Below are 21,609 nucleotides of genomic sequence, written 5' to 3' on the forward strand. Positions count from 1 at the left end.
AAATAATAATTCACTGCGCATGCGCAAAATGGCCACCTCCTTTAACGCCAAAAGTTTCGGCTCGGCGCACAAAGTGGGTTGCGCAATGCCTGACTTACCGCCAATGCTCCTTCAAATGACTTTTTCGCCGAAACTTCCAGTCGAAGGCGCGAACTATTTTCAGGTGCAAACTTTTACGCCCTGCAGTGACTAACACCCCGAAATCCAAAAAGCCAAAAATAAAGCCCTTCAAGTTTAAGTACTACTGCATGCACTGCATGCTTAAGAAATCTATGAATGCTTAACCCCAACCTTTCAAGAATCTTATTGACTTTGAGGAATAGATACAATATCTAATAATCAATAAAACAATCCTCTTAACAACATAAGACATTTTGAAAAACGACTTTAGTCTTCAGCCAGTTATTGCAGACCTCTAATAGCACAAGCTGCCCAGGTCCATAGTTTTTCTTCATCTCTTTTAAATTGGAAGTAATATCTTTGAAAGTATAAATTAAAAAGTATATTTTTTAAATTTGTAAATTATTTTCTTTTGTCGCATTTTGTTTTTTCTGCAACCCAAGCCCCACTCCTTGTAGCTGGGTGTTGGTTTCGTCTTTGATATTGTGGTTTGTACTCACTACCCTATACATACTTAGCTTCCTGTTGTGACTGCTCACTCTTTGAACGAGTTGGTGTGAGGTCAGGATCAAACTCCAGACAACAAAAACAACAACTTGTATTTATATAGCACCATTAACATAGTAAGACAACCCAAGGTCCTTCACAGGAGTGTTTTAAGAGAAAACAAATACATTTAACTGGCTAGTCAGTCCTATTTGTTTTTGTTCAGGCTTTGCTGATAAAATCTAGTATTGTATAAACGGAAAGAAAAACTGAGATATTGTCCACTCTGCCCCTCCCACTTTCGAGGCAGAGCTAAAAGATTGCTTCAGACCCGACGAGCCAGTCTGAAGAGCAACTGCACAGAAACTTTTGTGACAAGGAGAATGTCTGCAGCTGTACAGATGTGTGGAGTTTTACTGCTGGCCGGTGTTCTGCACTCATTCGGGGTTGTTGCTTTTGCGGCATGCCTGATCCCTCCGATAATCTGGATTGTGTCACAGAAGCAGTCGGCTGGGCCCATTGACCCAAAAGGCAGGGCCGTGCTGATCACAGGCTGTGACATGGGCTTTGGACATCTCTTGGCCAAGCAGCTAGATCAGCTGGGATTCCGGGTGTTTGCTGGGTGCTTGTTCCCAGACGGACAAGGGGCGCAGAGTCTGAAGAAGGAATGCTCCAGTGAGCTGAATATTCTGAAACTTGACGTTACCCTGGATGAAGATGTGGAAAAAGCAAAGGCATTTGTGGAGGCAAATTTACCAGCTAAAGGTATTTACTGAAAACAGCGAATGTGTAAGAACCCCGCCGGTGCCTTTATATCCTAACTGCTGGCAATTGATGAGAAGAAATTATAATGGAGAAACAGAGAAAGTTAGGGTAGAGAAATACAAAATCATGGTGGAAGAGAAATATTTTGAGGAAGGTTTTGAAAACAGGGTTGGCAAGGGAGGGGCATCTAGGCAAGCAGTTCCAGGGGGCAGGAAGTTAGCTGCTGACTAGTGGAGTGGCGGGATTGTAGAACAAGGAGATATCAAGGATTAGAGGAGTGGAGATTTGTATGGGGGACTTAAGGCAGAAAGGTATTTCGGAATTAAAGGCAGAGCCAGGCCGTGGAGGGGATTGAACGTGAAAATGGTCGTTTTGAAATCAATTTCCTGCGGGTGTGGGGAGAAAATGAAACTCGGAGAGGGCGGGAGTGTCGGGTTTTGTGTGGGTGAGGATGTGGGCTGTAGCATTTTGGATAAATTGAAGCTTGGGAAGGGATGAGGCAAGTGAAAAGAGAAGTCCAGCCTCAATATTTGGTGGCAGAGGCATTGAGGTAGGAATGGAAGTGAGTGATGTTATGCAGGGAAATTAGTAATGGAATAGATGTACGAGATGAAGTCCTGCAGGGTCAAGTAGTGTGCCAAAGTTCCACACACCCTGAGTCAGTTTGGGGTGGCACCCGGACAGGGTATTGGAATCAATGTTAGGTGCTGGCGAGAAACAATGAGTTTTAAGAATTAAAACAAAAGAATCAGAACAAGAAACAATAATGAAAAACTAAACTAAATGTAGGGAGTAAAGATAATTCTAGAGAAAGGAGAAGTGTAAAGTCACTGATTTCGTTAACTGTTTCCTGCTCTGTTTGAATTTATAAAGTGGTGTTAGTTATGGTTTTAGTAACAGGAAGCCGCATACCACAGTCCATGTAAGATTTCATCACTTTGCATATTGATCGAAAAAAAATATGTCAGTCTAACCTTGCTGGTGTCCTGGCCAATAGCTTTTGGCCCTTCTCAGTGATAAAAAATAAAGTAACAGTGCCTTTAAATTCCAACTGCCTGTCCGGGAGAACTTGATAAGGTCTGTAGATGACGAATACCTTAAAACCCATCTAACTGAAGCACAACGTTCTGCTTATTTAGGGGATGAAGACGATTTTTTGCATAGATGTATTGGGGCAGATTTGAACTTTGCTCAATTGCTGCGGAAAAGGCTAAACTTACATCTCATTAACACAATTATTCTGTCCATTTTTCAAGGAACTTTCTCTTGCGTGGCTGGACCGTGTGCCTGTTTCTAATAATAGTCCTCTTGATTATGCAAATAAAACCTCCGATTTGCATAATCATCAGGGATATATTGGTGGAGCATGCATTGTGCTCCTAAACCTTTTGCGGTTTTATATTTTTGTGGAGCCAGGGTGAGCAGGAGTTCTCATCCTGGCTGCACAAAAATACTCAGGGTTTCTGCAAGGCTCGGCTCGGCTCATGACCCATCCCCCTCCCTCCGCACCTCCCCCCCAGGCCTACACGCAAGTGAGTGCAGCACCTGAGTCACCCAACGTTGCACCAGCCAAATGCCAGGTCAAACTGCAGCAGGTTGCCCATGGAAACGAGGCCCGGCCCTCAAGGCCCAGGCCTTCAGCTGCCAGGAACGGACAGTGTGATCGGCACACTCCACTAAAACCTACCCTAATGAGAGTGATGAAGTGGACCTTAACCCATCTGGCGCAGATCCTCAATGGGGAATACAGGAGAAACGTCTTTACCCAGAGAGTGCTTAGAATGTGAAACTCGCGACTGCAAGGAGCACTTGAGGTGAATAGCATAGATTCATTTAAGGGGAAGCTAGATAAGCACATGAGAGAGAAAGGAATAGAAGGATATGCTGATGGCGTTAGATGAAGAGGGGTGAGAGGAAGCTCGCGTGCAAACTTGGCTATGTTACACTCAGTCCCTTCAAGTCAAACATGACTTCCCCTTCATAAATCCATGCTGACTCTGCCTGACCGAATTTTGCTTCTCCAAATGTCCTGCTATTGCTTCTTTAATAATGGACTCCAACATTTTCCCAATCACAGATGTTAGGCTAACTAGTCTATAGTCTCCTGCTTTTTGTCTGCTACCTTTTTTAAATAGGGACATTACATTTGCAGTTTTCCAATCTGCTGGGACCTCCCCAGAATCCAGGAAATTTTGGGAAATTACAACCAATGCATCCACAATCCCTGCCACTAATTCCTAGGATGCAAGCCATCAGGTTCAGGGGATTTATCCTGCTCCTATTTCTTATGTTCTTATATTTCTAGACCTGTTGTGCCGAATGGCCTGTTTCTGTGCTGTGATTACTTTGTAGTAACATGTTTATGTGTAGTGTGCAAACCCCTGATGTGCGTGTGCAATACCAGAAGAGCTTTAGCATGGATATTATGGTGCAACCTTGACACAGTTCAGAAAGTTTAAATATTGTGTTGATTTTGATATGAAATTCTTGGCAAGTGGAAAGCAAGGAAAATATTTCTGTCAGCCTATATGCACTCTTTTTTGGCTATTAACAACAGGCTACTCAGTCTGCTCTTTACAGAATGACACCCATACATCTGGTAATATTATTCTACTTTTTGCTCAGCTTGACATTTCCACTTTTGAGGAGTCCAAACCTCAGGGCCATAAATATAAGATAATCATTAATCAATCGAATAAGGAACTCAGGAGAAACTTCTTTACTCTGGAGAATCGTTGAAATGTGGAACTTGCTACCACATGGAGTAGCTGAGGCAAATAGCATAGATGCATTCAAGGGGAAGCTAGATAAACACATAAGGGAGAAAGGAATGGAAGGATATATTGATGAGGTTAGATGAAGTAAGGTGGCTGGATGCTTGTGAGGAGCATAGACCAGTTGGGTCGAATGGCCTGTTTCCGTGCTGTAAATACTATGTCAAAGCTAGGGACAGGGGAGAAAAAGAACAAAATTGAGCATAGCATTTAAAAAAAGAACTTTATAGTGCATCTACATTTGCATAATCCTTGCATAAAAGATGTTAAGTTTGAAAACTCTTATCAACCAGTAAGTTAAAAAAATATGCAAGAGTGCTGGGAATTTCCTTAGAGATTCACCTGGAACATCATGGGCGAAGGTGCGGTGAATGAGGGTACGGGGTCCAGAAGAGCCAAGGGCCCAGGGGCAGCACGGACCTGCTCACACTGTGCGCACTAGGTCCGTGCAGCAGAGCAGGTCTCCAGTCATCCTGGTTCAACCCTTGCCATTGGATAAAGGCCTAGCTCTGTCGAGCAAGTGTGGTGGCTGATGTGCAACGGTCACCACGCGTTAAAAAAATCCACGCGCAGGCATCTTCCACCCTTCAATTGGAGTTCAGGACTGGAACATCGGGTTCTTCATTGAAACATCTGTGAACTCTTGTGGAAGCAAGTCATCCTCGTTCGAGGGACCGCCTATGATGATGATCACCTGATTGGCCATCATAATCTCAACAGTTGATTGGTGTAAATCCTATTTATGTGGCAATGAGAGGTTCCGCTGACCTTCCACCTAAGTTATGGCAGCTGACCAGGAAAAAAATCACAGTAAATTCCCAGCAGAGGTCCTTGAATCTTTGTAAACAGAAAATACAAGTTTGTGTGTATGTCCTTTGTCAGAACTGGAAAATTGTGGGACTGAGTGAGGTTGAGATGAGAACAGGAAGGAATCAGAGAAAAGTTAGTTAGTTCAATGCTTGGCAAATAGGGTTTTTGAAAAGATGGAAAGGGGTGAAAACTGAAGGATGATTGAGAAAGATCATCTCAGTGAAGCAATAGAAAGGCATTAGTAAAAAAATAGGGCGTGAAAATAGCAATGGGTGGTGAGGAAGTGCTGTTGAAAAAGATACATGTGGGCTAGACTTTCCATTTCACATCGCCCATATATCGCCCACATATCACCCAAAATGGCCTTTTAACGCCCATTTTGACAAAAAAGTGGAAATTCAGGCTGGATCATCGCCGAAAAATTATCCCCCTGATTTTCGGCTCACATCGCCGAGCTGATCATTGAGGTGATCGCCCGCACATCGCCCAGCCCAACTTTCGGCACATCGCCGGCACATTGCCGGCTGATCGCTCGCCGAGAACATCTCTGGAGAATAGTTGCTTTTTCCTGGCCTTCCTCACAGAACGCGGCACTACGGACGCCATTTTGAACGTCGGAGGAAGGGAGAAGGCTGCTCAAACAAGGGGCTTTTAACATCCTTTTACTGATAGATCCATTCACATTTATACTTATAATTAAATGTACAACAGTTGCATTAATATTTTAACTTAACTTTACTTACATTATTAAAAGACAATGCACAACAATTGTAAGATTCAACAAAAAGTTATTATTAACAATTTCAATTTTAAACACCAACCCCCCCACCATCCAGCCCCACCCTGTCCCCACCCCCCCAACAACAACAGTAACAAGAAGAACAACAAGAAAAACTTGAACAATAATAACAGCCCCCCTCCATACATGCGGCCACGTTTCCCTCCAGATCCTGGACCCCCCGTGTCCTAGCTCCACCCGCCCGTTTTGGTTTCCTGGTACCGAGACGACACGGGCGTGCAGTGGGCAATGGCAAGACTTCCTGTTGTGGTGGGGTGATGGTGGCACGATCGGCTGTTGGGGGGGGGGGGGGGTGTTGGGGGGATGATGAAACACGGACAGGAGCATTGTCTGCCAAGTCAGAAGGAAGTGCTTCCTCCTGACTCGCTTGTGTGCTGGGGGTTGTGCTGCGATCGATCATGACACCTTGGGGTGCAGCGCCGAGCTCAGCCAGCAACGCATACCGCAAGGCATTGGTGGCAGCGGTCTGTGCACGCATCTCCTCCAGCGTCTGCTGCATTGCCCCCGATTGATCAGCAGACACCCGGGAAAATTCCCGCGCAAACCGCTGAAGATGCTCGCGATTTATCGCGACCGTCTCCTCGCACAGGGAGATCAAGCCCTCTATCCGATCGTCCACTGCAGACGAGTACTGAGCTCGCTGACCCGACCTCTGTGGGGTCGGCATGCGTTCTATAACACGCCTTGGCGTTGCCGGCTGCATGCCGCTTGGTCCCGGTGCCTCTTCAGTCGCAGCAGCAACTTCCACGGTGGCCGCAGGTTCATCCCCCTCTGTGGCTTCCTCCATTTCTTCATCCTCCTCCTCCTCTGGCTCGGTCGTATCCTCCTCCTCCTCCTCCTCCTCCTGTGCGGCCTCCACTTGCGCCTCTGGTTGACCTTCAAAGCACAATTGAGCTTATTAAAACAGAAAGGTACACATTACCGACAAGACTTTACATATTGATGTGTCATGTGGGTTTAACTGTCCCAGAAAACCTGCCGTGGCTGTATCAGTCGCAGATGGACACAGGGGTTTATGGGAAGCTCATAGAGAAGGGGACAGTTGGCCAGATGACCTTCCCCTGTTCTTGTTCTTATGTTGTCAACGTGAGGGTAACACAAAGGCTGCATTTATGACATGACATGACATCATCCGGACATTGCATTTTAATTAAATGATGTTACATTACTTTAAAACTGTTTCATACATTACTCACGTGATGCATGGGAGGGTCCCGGAACACCACTGGTGGTGACCGAATGACCAGCGCTGCTGCACACTCCTCCAGCTCATTTAAAGTCTGCATGTAAGCAGGGCCCCTCCGGTGCATCTCCGCTGTTCCCATTTTGTTAGATATCTTCTTCTGCAAACGTGAAAGCAGCATGGCATAAGCTAATTGACCAGGTAGTTTCATGGAAAGACAACAGCTTCAAACGTTATATGCAAATGGGATCCACAATTGATGCACGGTTATAACAAAGATCAGCGTGTTTTGGATCTATATATGAATATATCCGAATGTATGTATGTATGTAAGAATTTACAAAATTTAATTCAATCCAGGAGATTTACTATTACAGTTTTAATTACAATCTTCATTAATATATTATAAAATCTGTACTTACTCTAGCTGACGCCACAAGGCAGTTCCCAGTGCTTCTGGCACTGGTTGGGCCCCCTAGCCTCCTGGGACACCGAGGAGATGATGCCCGCAATCTCAGACCACAACTTCCTGTACATCTACATAAGAACATAAGAACATAAGAATTAGGAACAGGAGTAGGCAATCAAGCCCCTCGAGCCTGCTCCGCCATTCAACAAGATCATGGCTGATCTGGCCGTGGACTCAGCTCCACTTACCCGCCCGCTCCCCGTAACCCTTAATTCCCTTATTGGTTAAAAATCTATCTATCTGTGATTTGAATACATTCAATGAGCTAGCCTCAACTGCTTCCTTGGGCAGAGAATTCCACAGATTCACAACCCTCTGGGAGAAGAAATTCCTTCTCAACTCAGTTTTAAATTGGCTCCCCCATATTTTGAGGCTGTGCCCCCTAGTTCTAGTCTCTCCGACCAGTGGAAACAACCTCTCTGCCTCTATCTTGTCTATCCCTTTCATTATTTTAAATGTTTCTATAAGATCACCCCTCATCCTTCTGAACTCCAACAAGTAAAACCCAGTCTACTCAATCTATCATCATAAGGTAACCCCCTCATCTCCGGAATCAGCCTAGTGAATCATCTCTGTACCCCCTTCAAACCTAGTATATCCTTCCTTAAGTAAGGTGACCAAAACCGCACGCAGTACTCCAGGTGCAGCCTCACCAATATCCTATACAGTTGCAGAAGGACCTTCCTGCTTTTGTACTCCATCCCTCTCGCAATGAAGGCCAACATTCCATTCGCCTTCCTGATTACCTGCTGCACCTGCAAACTAACTTTTTGGGATTCATGCACAAGGACCCCCAGGTCCCTCTGCACCACAGCATGTTGTAATTTCTCCCCATTCAAATAATATTCCCTTTTACTTTTTTTTTCGCCAAGGTGGATGACCTCACACTTACCGGCATTGTATTCCATTTGCCAAAACTTAGCCCATTCGCTTAACCTATCTAAATCTCTTTGCAGCCTCTCTGTGTCCTCTACACAACCCGCTTTCCCACTAATCTTTGTGTTATCTGCAAATTTTGTTACACTACACTCTGTCCCCTCTTCCAGGTCATCTATGTATATTGTAAACAGTTATGGTCCCAGCACCGATCCCTGTGGCACACCATTAACCACCGATTTCCAACCCGAAAAGGACCCATTTATCCCGACTCTCTGCTTTCTGTTAGCCAGCCAATTCTCTATCCATGCTAATACATTTCCTCTGACTCCGCATACCTTTATCTTCTGCAGTAACCTTTTGTGTGGCACATTATTGAATGCCTTTTGGAAATCTAAATACACTACATCCATCGGTACACCTCTATCCACCATGCTCATTATATCCTCAAAGAATTCCAGTAAATTAGTTAAACATGATTTCCCCTTCATGAATCCATGCTGCGTCTGCTTGATTGCACTATTCCTATCGAGATGTCCCGCTATTTCTTCCTTAATGATAGTTTCAAGCATTTTCCCCACTACAGATGGGCTTAAAGTAACCGGCCTATAGTTACCTGCCTTTTGTCTGCCCCCTTTTTTAAACAGAGGTGTTACATTAGCTGCTTTCCAATCCGCTGGTACCTCCCCAGAGTCCAGAGAATTTTGGTAGATTATAACGAATGCATCTGCTATAACTTCTGCCATCTCTTTTAATACACTGGGATGCATTTCATCAGGACCAGGGGACTTGTCTACCTCGAGTCCCATTAGCCTGTCCAGCAGTACCCCCCTAGTGATAGTGATTGTCTCAAGGTCCTCCCTTCCCACATTCCTGTGACCAGCAATTTTTGGCATGGTTTTTGTGTCTTCCACTGTAAAGACCGAAGCAAAATAATTGTTTGAGGTCTCAGCCATTTCCACATTTCCCATTATTAAATCCCCCTTCTCATCTTCTAAGGGACCAACATTTACTTTCGTCACTCTTTTCCGTTTTATATATCTGTAAAAGCTTTTACTATCTGTTTTTATGTTTTGCGCAAGTTTACTTTCGTAATCTATCTTTCCTTTCTTTATTGCTTTCTTAGTCATTCTTTGCTGTCGTTTAAAATTTTCCCAATCTTCTAGTTTCCCACTAACCTTGGCCACCTTATACGCATTGGTTTTTAATTTGATACTCTCCTTTATTTCCTTGGTTATCCACGGCTGGTTATCCCTTCTCTTACCGGCCTTCTTTTTCACTGGAATATATTTTTGTTGAGCACTATGAAAGAGCTCCTTAAAAGTCCTCCACTGTTCCTCAATTGTGCCACCATTTAGTCTATGTTCCCAGTCTACTTTAGCCAACTCTGCTTGTTGATTCCTGGATTCTTTTACCTCAATGTGGTTCAGTAAAATTACTGAGTCGAATACCTCGTGCTTTGAACAAAGCAGTCTTTATTTTACCGGCCGGCAAGACTTATCAGAAAGAGGATATACATTCTCGATTGAGCGTACACACTCCCTACGGATAAGTGAAGTTACATCGTAAAGCGACAACAGTTATACATTCTCGGCAAAAGATAACAAGATAGGGCTAGAGTGACATCCTAGTTCAACCTATCTCTTTTGGTCTCTCTTTCCCTTTGTCCACTCATAAGCCGACCTAAGTGTGGTCTGATTTTAAACAAAGACCTTCTGTTAATGTTTCAGGTTAATAACATGATTTAATAAGACCTTGAGGTTTTTCTGCAAGCTGTGAGTTTTGTTTCAATATGTGTTAGTGTTGTAACATTTCGCAGTCTCGAGTCCGAGATGTCATGGCTATTCCTCCATGAATTCTTTGTTAGCTTATACTGTCCCTATACAATTCCCACGTTCTCAACTTCAATGTCTCTATACATTTTAAACATTCACATTCCCCCCTTTTATCATTCCATGATAACACTTAGGATCATTCTAGGAGTAAAATGTATAGGGACTGTGAACACACCTAATATCCAGAAAAGTTCCCATTTTGCGCATAAACATAAGACATGTAGCTCTCGTCTCTGTCTCCCCTCCCATGCGCCGAAACTGTCATATATCAACACTATTATACAGACTGTGGCATACAGACAGCTTCATCTTATGGCTCAGGATTCAGATAAATAGTCCAATTATTTTGCTGATTAAAAGAGTTCAGTTTTCCCGTCTCTCTTCTCAGGTCACCGTCGGTGTAGCTGGCTGTCTATCACTACGGGTAAAAGTTCAAACTGGTCCACGTTCCAATTAGGATGCCAACGGCCTTGTTCAGCTATGGAGAAGAGGAAGTCTGGAACAGAAACAGGAGTTAGAATAACCAGTAAAATAGGTTCGTTAGAGGGTGGTGAGCTTGCAGTGCTGCAGGTGAACCCAGGCACTTTTCCCCTCAACCTTGGCTGCAGTGGGGGTAGTGAGTAACACCTGAAAAGGCCCCTCCCATTGTGGCTCTAATCCCTTCCGAATCCATACTTCCCTGGTGCCACGAGGGACAATTCGGGTAAAACTGGGAGGTCGAGGTGAGCATCTGGAACCTGGTTGTGAACTAGTCGCAGAGCCTGAGTCAGAGAAAGAACATAGGTGGTCATCAGTCTAGCTGAGATCTCATATCTAGGAACAATTTCCCTCATTAACACCTTAACAACAGTTTGAGCCTTATTGTCCAGGTTAGGGTAGGGTTCAATCCATCTGCTAAACACATCTACTATTACTAACACATATTTGTAACACTGAACTTTTTGCAACTCAATGTAATCCAACTGAAATGTCTCAAAGGGACCTTCAGGTAGGGGCGTTTTAACCCAATCACAGGGGACTCCCTTCCCTGGATTATGTTGCTGGCCAACCAGGCAACGACTACTGATGTTCTGGGTGAGCGCCTGGAGTCTAGGGTGCCACCAAGTAGCCAAAAGTGTGTCACTCGTGGTCCTTACTCCACAATGAGTAGTAAAATGCATACATTCAATAACCCATAGAGCCAACTTGTCAGACATGCAAGTCTGTTCCGCGGGAGTGGTCCAGAGTTTAGAAACATTGTCATAAGTACATGCATAATATTTCCACAACAGTTTATCTTTTTCAGGAGCGTCCTCCTGTGCTTTTATAACATCTTGGATGGTTGGCATTGGTTTTTCCGAGGCTAACTTATCCTTCGCAGGATTTTAAGTCTGACTCATAATTTTGGGCACTATCATCTGTTGGTCACGAGAGGCCTGTTTGGCCTCTTGGTCAGGACAACGATTCCCTATACCAACCAGAGAATTTCCGTTAGTGTGGGCGGTACATTTGACAATGGCAATGCGTTTGGGGAACCTGAGGCTTGCAACAAATCAGATACTAGCTGTTTATGAGATATCTCATTCCCCTGTGAGGTTAGGAATCCCCTATTTTTCCATAATTGTCCGAAATCATGGGCCACCCCAAAGGCATACCTAGAGTCGGTATAGATATTGACTTTGAGATCTTTGGCCAAGATACAGGCTCGGGTGAGGGAGAATAGTTCAGCTTGTTGAGCAGAATAGGCGGTTTCAAAAGCGGCAGATTCCAAGACCTGATTCTCCTGGTTTGCTATGGCGTATCCTGAGATTCATGTATCTTCTGGATTAATAGAAGTACTTCCGTCAACATACATAAACAATCATGACTGGGTTCTTCCTCATCTTGGGGTGGCTCAGTAAGAATACAGTCTGGATCTTCCATTGGTACATCAACTAAATCTTCCCTGACTGATGTGGCCTCTTAAATTAAAGATAAGCAATCATGACTGGGTTCTTCCTCATCTTGGGGTGGCTCAGTAAGAAAACAGGCCGGATTAATTGCAGTACAGTGCCGAAAGGTCAGTTTAGGATTGCCTGTGATTTCAGTGGGTTCTGTCGGATAGAGGGCCAGTTCACATTGCCCTGCACTGGGATCTCAATCGGATCAATGGGAGTATAACCCACTTGGGAGGGGTCCTCTGCCCACACATGAGGATCCACATAGTCAGGTATGTCCGAGCCAGTATGATGCTGTAGAGTTGTTAAGACCTTCTCGGGGTCCCCATGAAATTGGACTGTTCGGCCATGTTTTACGATTTGCACATCCCGGCTGGTAGGGTCAGCCTCATCTATGGCCTTGCGTACCATAACTCCCAAATCTTTAGCATGGTGAGGGGCTAATACTTCACGAGCAATATGCGGTGCCATTGTTAGGGGCTGTTTCCACAGATTCTTATCCACTTCCACAAAATCTGCCTCTCTTTCCAGTCCAGTCACTCTAGCCCTTAATAGAATTCCCTTTACTTCCCCTTCGTGATCCTGATAAAAGTTCTGCAGGTCCTGATTCTTTCCACTGGGATCATATGCTAGGGTCACGTGATAGGGTGCCTGCGGCAGGTCCAGAGACCACCACTGAGGGGTTCTAGTGGTATAATACTGCCGCTTAAGGGTTTCCTGTTTTACAATAATCCCATCATCTCCACACTTCAAATGCAACTGGAATTTGCAGAGGAGGTCTCTAGCCATCAAGTTACAGTCCAGATTGGTTGTGATAACAACTCGATGTTCCACCGATTCTTCCTGGTAACCCATTTTAACCGGTTCTGACACTGGGAATGTCGAGATTTGTAAGCTTTGATTGTACAGAAGACATGAAGGCTCCCGTATCTATCAAAAAGGGTTGCCACTCATTCAGAATGGGTTCGTCGTCCGGGGAGGATCCCTGCACAATCAAGCTGCGTAGTCAATCGGGGGACAATTGACCAAAGGGGTTGTTCTGGGAGAAGTTAGTGTAAGATCCTCCTCTCCCCCCTTGCCCCCCTCCTCTTCCTCTTCTTCCTTTTCCATGCTGACGGTAGGGGCAATTTTTATTCCAATGTCCTTCCTGCCCACAATTAAAACAGTCAATTCCTCTTACCCAGTCCCGGCCTCTTCCCATACCATGCCGGGGACAATAGGGAGGTTTATTAGCAGGGCTCGGGCCGTTTGGTTGTTTAGTATAACCGTATCCTTGCTTATCCATCCAATCCTGTATGCAACACTGCGGTTCTATTGATCCTTCCTCCCGAGATGGCTCTTCCTTTCTAGTCACGTATTCAGTCTTGACCCGGGTTGGGGGCGCACCTCCCCCCTCCCCTTTCTTTTCCTGCCAATAATATCTAACTGCCCTTTCCATTTATCCGGATAGCGTGAGCAATCAAATAGTTCTTCGAAGATCACATAGACATCTATAGTGGGGTGGTCTGCAGCTTGTTGTGCATCAGGGTTTGGCATTGGTCTGACAGGAAATTGGTGTCGGGACTTTGGGATCTTGGAAATCATTTCTAAGTCGGAGGATGTTTCGGAGCTGTCTGACTGCTTGACAGTTCTGCGTTTCGATCGGCGGGGGTGTTTGCTATATCTTTCACAACTTGGACTGGTAGATTGACTAGAAGATTTACGGGACTGTCTGTGATGTCAAGATATAGTTCTGCCCTTTCGAGTGTGAGATCTGGTTCTTTCGGCTATATTGCTTGTGAACTGGGGATCCGAATCGCTATCAGAGGATGAGGAGTCAGTTTGGGTTTGTTGCTTTGGTGGTATGGGGTTATTTTTAACTCCTCTCGCCGGAGTGTAAGGTGGAGGGTGTTGGGAAGAGGACTGGAGCAAGGGGCCAGGGGGTGCGGGAGGTGCCGTTGGGCGGTGAGTCAGTGACCACTCATCAATTTCATCATCAGCCTCGGTTAACACAAAGCCAGCCATTTTACTACGTAGTCGGTCAATACCTTTCTCAGAGGTCCCAGAGGATCTCTTAGTAAGTTTCTCGTGCGCACATTCTCTTTTTTTAAGACGTCTACAGTTTTAACATGTGTTCCCTCTGTCAATGAAAGTCCTAATTTTAATAGCATTTGTTTGCCAACTTGACAGAAGTGATGCATCTTTAAATTTTTTTTTTGACAATCCCTGTGCTTTTTTGCTACCTCTACGCTGCTAGTGCCACCTAGAGGCCATTGATCATCTCCTAATAATTTGTTCAGGGCTTCTGATAATTTTCTAAAGTCTTCAGCTCTTTCAGGGAATTCTTCACATAACTTTTGTAGCGGACTATCCGCATCCGTTGTTTTATCCAACTGATTACCCATTTTCACGCTGCCCCTCATATTACCGTGTCGTTACGCGTTCGTGTCGTCGTGCAATTTAAACAAACTTAAAATAAACACAGACTTTACGGAAACTAACACTGACTTTTAACCAACTCCAAATAAACAGACTTTACTAATGCTAACACTGATCCGCATCGCCCCGCGATTTAGAACACTTAAGACTCTCGCGTCGCCGCGCGATTAGAATACTTAAGATAAACAAAGACTCTAACACTGATCCGCGTCGCCCCGTGGTTCGCGTCGCCGCACGATACTTAAGACTCCCGCGTCGTCCCGCGGTTCGCGTCGCCGCGCGATTAGAATACTTAAGATAAACAAAGACTTTAACACTGACAAAGACTTACTGACACTAGCACTGACTTTCGCGGTTCGCGTTGCTGCGCGTTCGCATCGGCCCACGTTTACTCGGGCGCGTGCTGCTGCACGTCCCATGTCACCACGTGTTCACGCTGCCGTGCGTCTGCGTCAGCCCTCCTTTACTTGGCCGCACGCTCGCGCCGCTGCGCGTCTCGCATCGCTGCGCGTCTGCGTCACTACGTGTTAGCGTTGCTGCGCGTCTGCGCCACCACGTGTTAGCGTCGCTGCGCGTCTGCGTCACTACGTGTTAGCGTTGCTGCGCGTCTGCGCCACCACGTGTTAGCGTCGCTGCGCGTCTGCATCAGCCCTCCACTCGGCCGCACGCTCGCGCCGCTGCACGTCTCGCATCGCTGCGCGTTAGCGCCACTGCGCGTTCGCGTCGGCCCTACCTTCCGAGTTGCTGCGGGATTTAAATTCAATCAGTGCCTAGACGGGCCAAGTGATATACAAGGTCGACGTCGTACCTGAATTGAACACCTATCCTCTATTTAATTCCCCATTTTATTCCCTGTGAGCCTAATTTTCTAAATTTGATTTCTTATGAGCCTTATTTAATTTCTTTTAGTCTCCAAATTTCCCTATCTTTTCGCGTCACTGCGCAGTTTAAATTCAATCAGTCAATGAAAGCCCTAATTTAATGGAGTTTTTCTGCCAACTGGACAGGAGTGATTTATTTTTTTTAGACTGCAGTGGAATTTTTCTCATAATTTCAAATCTCAGAACATTTTGTTTTCAGCACCTATTTAGTACGTTACTTTTTTTTTGTATTTTCCATAACTAGAGAGAAGTCTGGCACGTAGGCTGTGGACTCCTTTTCGTTATCTCAATTGTTCCAGCCTCAAGGTCGTGTTATTTAATATAATATTTTTTTTTGAATCCTTTTGAATCCATCTCAGTTGTTTTGCTGTGCCTTCTCTGAATGTTTTCTTTCAACAAGTTTTTCTTTTTTTTTAACCACCGGGACCATGTAATTTTTTTCTTTTTTTTTTCAACAAACCTATCCTTTGTGCATTTCCTGGCTCCGTAACTTATCATCCGAATATACGTAATTCAATAAGGTTCACACTCTTAAACTTCCCACATACAGGACAACACTACGAAGGGTTAAAACAAACTTTCATTCTGTTTGAGATAAAACAAACCACAACTCACCGGCTTTTTTTTTACAGTAAAAATCACAGAAGCATTTCTCATTTAAACAGACATTCACAAGAGTCTCTTTTCTTTCCTATTAATTTTTGGATCATGATTGATCATCTATCCCTATCTAGCTCTAACTATAACCTATCTTTCCAAGTCGCCGCTTGGTTTGCGTCATCGCGCAATTTCCCTATCTCTATCCCTATTCTAAGTTTGAAAGGTATTCACCAGATTGTCCTGGATCTCATTCAGACACTACCTGAGAACCAGCGAGTGGCTAAACTTTCCTCAGACTTTTGAAACCGGGAGAAACTGGAGCAGTATTGAAATCATACTCACTCCAGTGGCCACTTTCCCCTCGTCTCGTCCAAGGCTAGTCTGGCTCTTAATTCGCAAGTTTTCGGCAGTCGTCCGTTGAGATCCCACTTCTGACACCAAATGTTGATTCCTGGATTCTTTTACCTCAATCTGGTTCAGTAAAATTACTGAGTCGAATACCTCTTGTGCTTTGAACAAAGCAGTCTTTATTTTACCGGCCGGCAAGACTTATCAGAAAGAGGATATACATTCTCGATCGAGCGTACACACTCCCTACGGATAAGTGAAGTTACATCGTAAAGCGACAACAGTTATACATTCTCAGCAAAAGATAACAAGATAGGGCTAGAGTGACATCCTAGTTCAACCTATCTCTTTTGGTCCCTCTTTCCCTTTGTCCACTCATAAGCCGACCTAAGTATGGTCTGATTTTAAACAAAGACCTTCTGTTAATGTTTCAGGTTAATAACATGATTTAATAAGACCATGAGGTTTTTCTGCAAGCTGTGGGTTTTGTTTCAATATGTGTTAGTGTTGTAACATTTCGCAGTCTCGAGTCCGAGATGTCATGGCTATTCCTCCATGAATTCTTTGTTAGCTTATACTGTCCCTATACAATTCCCACGTTCTCAACTTCAATGTCTCTATACATTTTAAACATTCACATGCCCTCATCCCACTGTAGTCCCCTTTGTTTAAGCACAGTACGCTCGTTTGAGACACTACTTCCTCACCCTCAATCTGTATTACAAATTCAACCATACTGTGATCACTCATTCCGAGAGGATCTTTTACTAGGAGATCGTTTATTTTTCCTGTCTCATTACACAGGACCAGATCGAAGATAGCTTGCTCCCTTGTAGGTTCTGTAACATACTGTTCTAAGAAACAATCCCGTATGCATTCTATGAATTCCTCCTCCAGGCTACCCCGTACGATTTGATTTGACCAATCGATATGTAGGTTAAAATCCCCCATGATTACTGCCGTTCCTTTTTCACATGCCTCCATTATTCCCTTGATTATTGCCCGCCCCACCATGAAGTTATTATTTGGGGGCCTGTAAACTATGCCCACCAGTGACTTTTTCCCCTTACTATCTCTAATCTCCACCCACAATGATTCAACATTTTGTTCATTCGAGCCAATATCGTCTCTCATAACTGCCCTGATATCATCCTTTATTAACAGAGCTACCCCACCTCCTTTCCCTTCTTATCTATCTTTCCGAATTGTCAGATACCCCTGTATGTTTAATTCCAAGTCTTGGCCACCCTGCAACCACGTTTCTGTAATGGCCACCAAATCATGCCCATTTGTAATGATTTGTGCCGTCAACTCATTTACTTTATTTCGAATGCTGCGTGCGTTTAGGTAGAGTGTTTTAATACTAGTTTTCAAACCATGATTTTTAGTTTTGACCCTCCTGCAGCCCCTTTATATTCATACATATTGTCCCTTCCTATCACCTTGTGGTTTACACTTACCCCAGTGCTACTCTGCTCTGTTGCCTCCTGCCTTTTGCATTCTTTCTTGGTGGCTGAACAGTCCAATACGAGAGCCACAGACTCTGTCACAGGTGGGATAGATAGTCGTTGAGGGAAGGGGTGGGTGGGACTGGTTTGCCGCACGCTCTTTCCGCTGCCTGCGCTTGATTTCTGCATGCTCTCAGCGTTGAGACTCGAGGTGCTCAGCCCTCTCTCGGATGCACTTCCTCCACTAAGGGCGGTCTTGGCCAGGGATTCCCAGGTGTCAGTGGGGATGTCGCACTTTATCAGGGAGGCTTTGAGCGTGTCCTTGTAGCGTTTCCGCTGGCCACCTTTGGCTCGTTTGCCGTGAAGGAACTCCAAGTAGAGCACTTGCTTTGGGAGTCTCGTGTCTGGCATGTGAATTAGGTGGCCTGCCCAGCGGAGCTGATCGAGTGTGGTCAGCGCTTCAATGCTGGGGATGTTAGCCTGAATGAGGACGCTGATGTTGGTGCGCCTGTCCTCCCAGGGGATTTGTAGGATCTTGCGGAGACATCGTTGGTGATATTTCTCCAGCAACTTGAGGTGTCTACAGTACATGGTCCATGTCTTTGAGCCATATAGGAGGGCAGGTATTACTACAGCCCTGTAGACCATGAGCTTGGTGGCAGTTTTGAGGGCCTGGTCTTCAAACACTCTTTTCCTTAGGCGGCCGAAGGCTGCACTGGCGCACTGGAGGCGGTGTTGGATCTCGTCGTCGATGCCTGTTCTTGTTGATAGGAGGCTCCCGAGATGTGAGAAGTGGTCCACGGTGTCCAGGGCCGTGCCGAGGATCTTGATGACTTGGGGGCAGTGCTGTGTGGCGAGGACAGGCTGCTGGAGGACCTTTGTCTTACGGATGCTTAGCGTAAGGCTCATGCTTTCATACGCCTCAGTAAATGCGTCGACTATGTCCTGTTCAGCCTCTGTATGTGCGCAGACGCAGGCATCGTCCACGTACAGTGGCTCGACGACAGAGGTTGGGGTATTCTTGGATCTGGCCCAAAGATGGCGCAGGTTGAACAGTTTCCCATTGGTTCTGTACTTTAGTTCCACTCCACCAGGGAGCTTGTTGATTGTGAGGTGGAGCATGGCGGCGAGGAAGATTGAGAAGAAGGTTGGGGCGATGACGCAGTCCAGTTTGACCCCGGTCCAGACGTGGATTGGGTCTGTGATGGATCCATTGGTAAGGATCACGGCCTGCGTGTCGTCGTGAAGCAGGCGGAGAATGGTGACGAACTTTTGGGGGCATCCGAAACGGAGGAGGACGCTCCATAGACCCTCACGGTTGACAGTGTCAAAGGCCTTTGTAAGGTCGAAGAAGGCCATGTATCAGGGCTGGCGCTGTTCCCTGTATTTTTCCTCCAGCTGTCATGCTGCAAAAATCATGTCCGTTGTGCCCCGTAGGGGACGAAATCCCATATGTAGCACAGCCCCCTCGTGTGACCTGCAGTCCTCCAGTGTGACCTGCAGTCCTCCAGTGTGACCTGCAGTCCTCCAGTGTGGCCTGTTGTTAGTCACATCTTCGCAGCTTGTGGTATCAATGTCGAAAAGTTTTCAAGTCCCTGTTGCAAACGTCTTTTAAACCTGAGTCTAAGCTGGCCCAGCAGCCTTGAAGCATCTACAAAGGTCCTTTGGAATAGACCCATCTTCCATCCCATAGAGCTGACCAAGCCACCGGAGGTGTCTGAGTTTGAGAAAAGTTAACAGACTTGGCAACTTAGCTTCCTCAAGCACTTTGTGGCAGGAACTTTGTCTTTGCACTTGATATTTAGAATAGGGCGGAGACCGCAGATGGGGAAAGGGTTTAGTCTTCTCTCACGCCTGCTTCCACACAGCAGCATTCTCAGAGGAACAATGTTAGTGTCCTAAGTTAGGAACATAGGGGTCAAGTTTCGGGCCACGCCTAGAACGGCGCAGCCTCGCGAGCTACGCCTGATTTCCGCGCTCAAAACCGCACCTAAAACTTACCTCGGTATTCTCCCTGCTGCTGGAATGTTCCAGACCCTTGGCGCAGCGCAGCACAAGCTGAGGGGGGCGGAGCCAGTTACCGTCGCTGAAAACAGTGCCGGGTTGTCTGCACATGCGCGCTAGAGTGTGCGCGCATGTGCAGTAGCTCCAGGCCCCCGAGGCTGTGTGGGAGGGGCCCGAAGCATGCCGCCCCTAGCCCTGGCTGAATGGGCTCACTGGGGTGGCGAAGATCGGACTCGGGCCTCCCACCTCTTAAGCTTCAGCTCCCCCCCCCCTCCCCCTCCCCCTCCCTGTTCAGGCCCACTGCCTGCCGCTCCCCCCCACCATGGTCAGCTCTCCCTCCCTCCCCCCACCCCAGTTCAGCTCCGGCTCTCCCCCCCGGCCCCTAGTTCAGCTCCTGCTCCACTCCGGCTCTCCCCCGCCCCCCCTACCGCCCCCCCACCCCTTTAGGTCCGGTCCGGTCAGCTCCCCCACCCCCCCGCCTCCCGTTCAGCTGTAACCTCTCCCTTCACGTTCTTGGCGGGGACTGCCCGCCCAGCATCTTGCTGGGGGCGGACCCTGCCCGACGTCTTTGGCCCGGCTTCGTCTCGTCGGCGGGGCCCGTTCAGCCTCCCCACCACCCCCCTTCCTCTGCTTTCTCCTCTCCTCCCCCCTCCTCTCTTCCCCTCCCTCTCCTCTCCTCCCTCCCTCCCTCTCTTCCCCTCCCTCCTTTCCCCTCTCTCCCCCTCTCCTCTCTCCCCCTCCCCACTCCCACCCTCCCTCCCTCCCCTTTCCCCCCCTCCCTCCATCCCCTTTCCCCCCTCCCTCCCTCTCCTCTCCCCCTCTCCCCCTCCCCACTCCCACCCTCCCTCCCTCTCCTCTCCCCCCCCCTCCCCACACCCACCCTCCCTCCCTTCCCTCTCCCCCCTCCCTCCCTCCCTTTCCTCCCCTCCCCCTCTCCTCCCCCCCGCCTCCTCCCTCCCTCCCTCCCCTCCCTCCCTCCTCTCCTCTCCCCCCTACCACCTTCCTCCCCCCTTCTTCCCCCCACTCCTCGATGTCAGAAACACAGAGAGACACACTGATAGACAGAGAGACACTGACAGAGAGAGAGAGACATAGTGGGGGGGCCCCATCCCAGCACGCTGTTGGAGGGCTCCCGGTGCTGCAGTCGGTGAGTAGAAACTTAATTTTTTATTTATTATTTTTTTGATATTTTTTGATTGATTTATTGGTTGATTTATTTATCATTTATTATTGATGATGGCTCTTTATTTGTAAAAGTGACATGTATTCATGTTTGTAAACTTCCCTTCTCCCCCCTCCCCATCTCTCGTTCCTTACGCCTGATTTTCTAAGTGTAGGCAAGGTTTTTCTGAGCGTACAAAAATCTACACTTGCTCCATTCTAAGTTAGTTTGGAGTAAGTTTTCACTGCCTAAACTTTCAAAATGGGCATAAGTGGCCGGACACGCCCCCTTTTGAAAAAAAAATCTATTCTAAAATGGAACTGTTCTAACTCACTAGAACTCGAGCAAACTAAATGCCAAGAATTGCAATTTCTAAGATACTCCATTCTAAACTCGTTGCTCAAAAAAAATAGGAGCAACTCAGGCCGAAACTTGACCCCATAGGAACAGGAGGAGGCCATTCAGCCCCTCGATCCTGTTCCACCATTCAATGAGAACATGGCTGATCTCCTGACTCCATTCACCCAACTTGGCACCATATCTCCTATATCCTTGGCTAACAAAAATCTATCTTCTTCCGATTTAAAATTATTAATTGAGCTTGCGTCGATTGCCTTTAGTGGGAGAGAGTTCCACACTTCCAGCAACCTTTGTGTGAAAAATTGTTTCCTAATTTCTCTCCTGAATAGTGTGGCTCTGATTTTAAGGTCATAAT

General features: G+C 46.4%; 1 protein-coding gene across 1 annotated transcript in view; it reads left to right on the forward strand.

Annotated features, from left to right (window-relative positions):
* Positions 1 to 947: 947 nt before the first annotated feature.
* LOC139273232 (D-beta-hydroxybutyrate dehydrogenase, mitochondrial) overlaps positions 948 to 21,609 on the forward strand; it is a 31,077-nt gene continuing 10,415 nt past the window's right edge. Inside the window, exon 1 of the mRNA XM_070889857.1 lies at positions 948 to 1,371. Within this exon, the coding sequence (XP_070745958.1) occupies positions 990 to 1,371 (382 nt within the window). The 5' untranslated portion in view covers positions 948 to 989. The remainder of the gene's footprint in view (positions 1,372 to 21,609) is intronic.

This window comes from Pristiophorus japonicus, chromosome 9 (genome assembly GCF_044704955.1).
Source record: "Pristiophorus japonicus isolate sPriJap1 chromosome 9, sPriJap1.hap1, whole genome shotgun sequence".
NCBI lineage: Eukaryota > Metazoa > Chordata > Chondrichthyes > Pristiophoridae > Pristiophorus > Pristiophorus japonicus.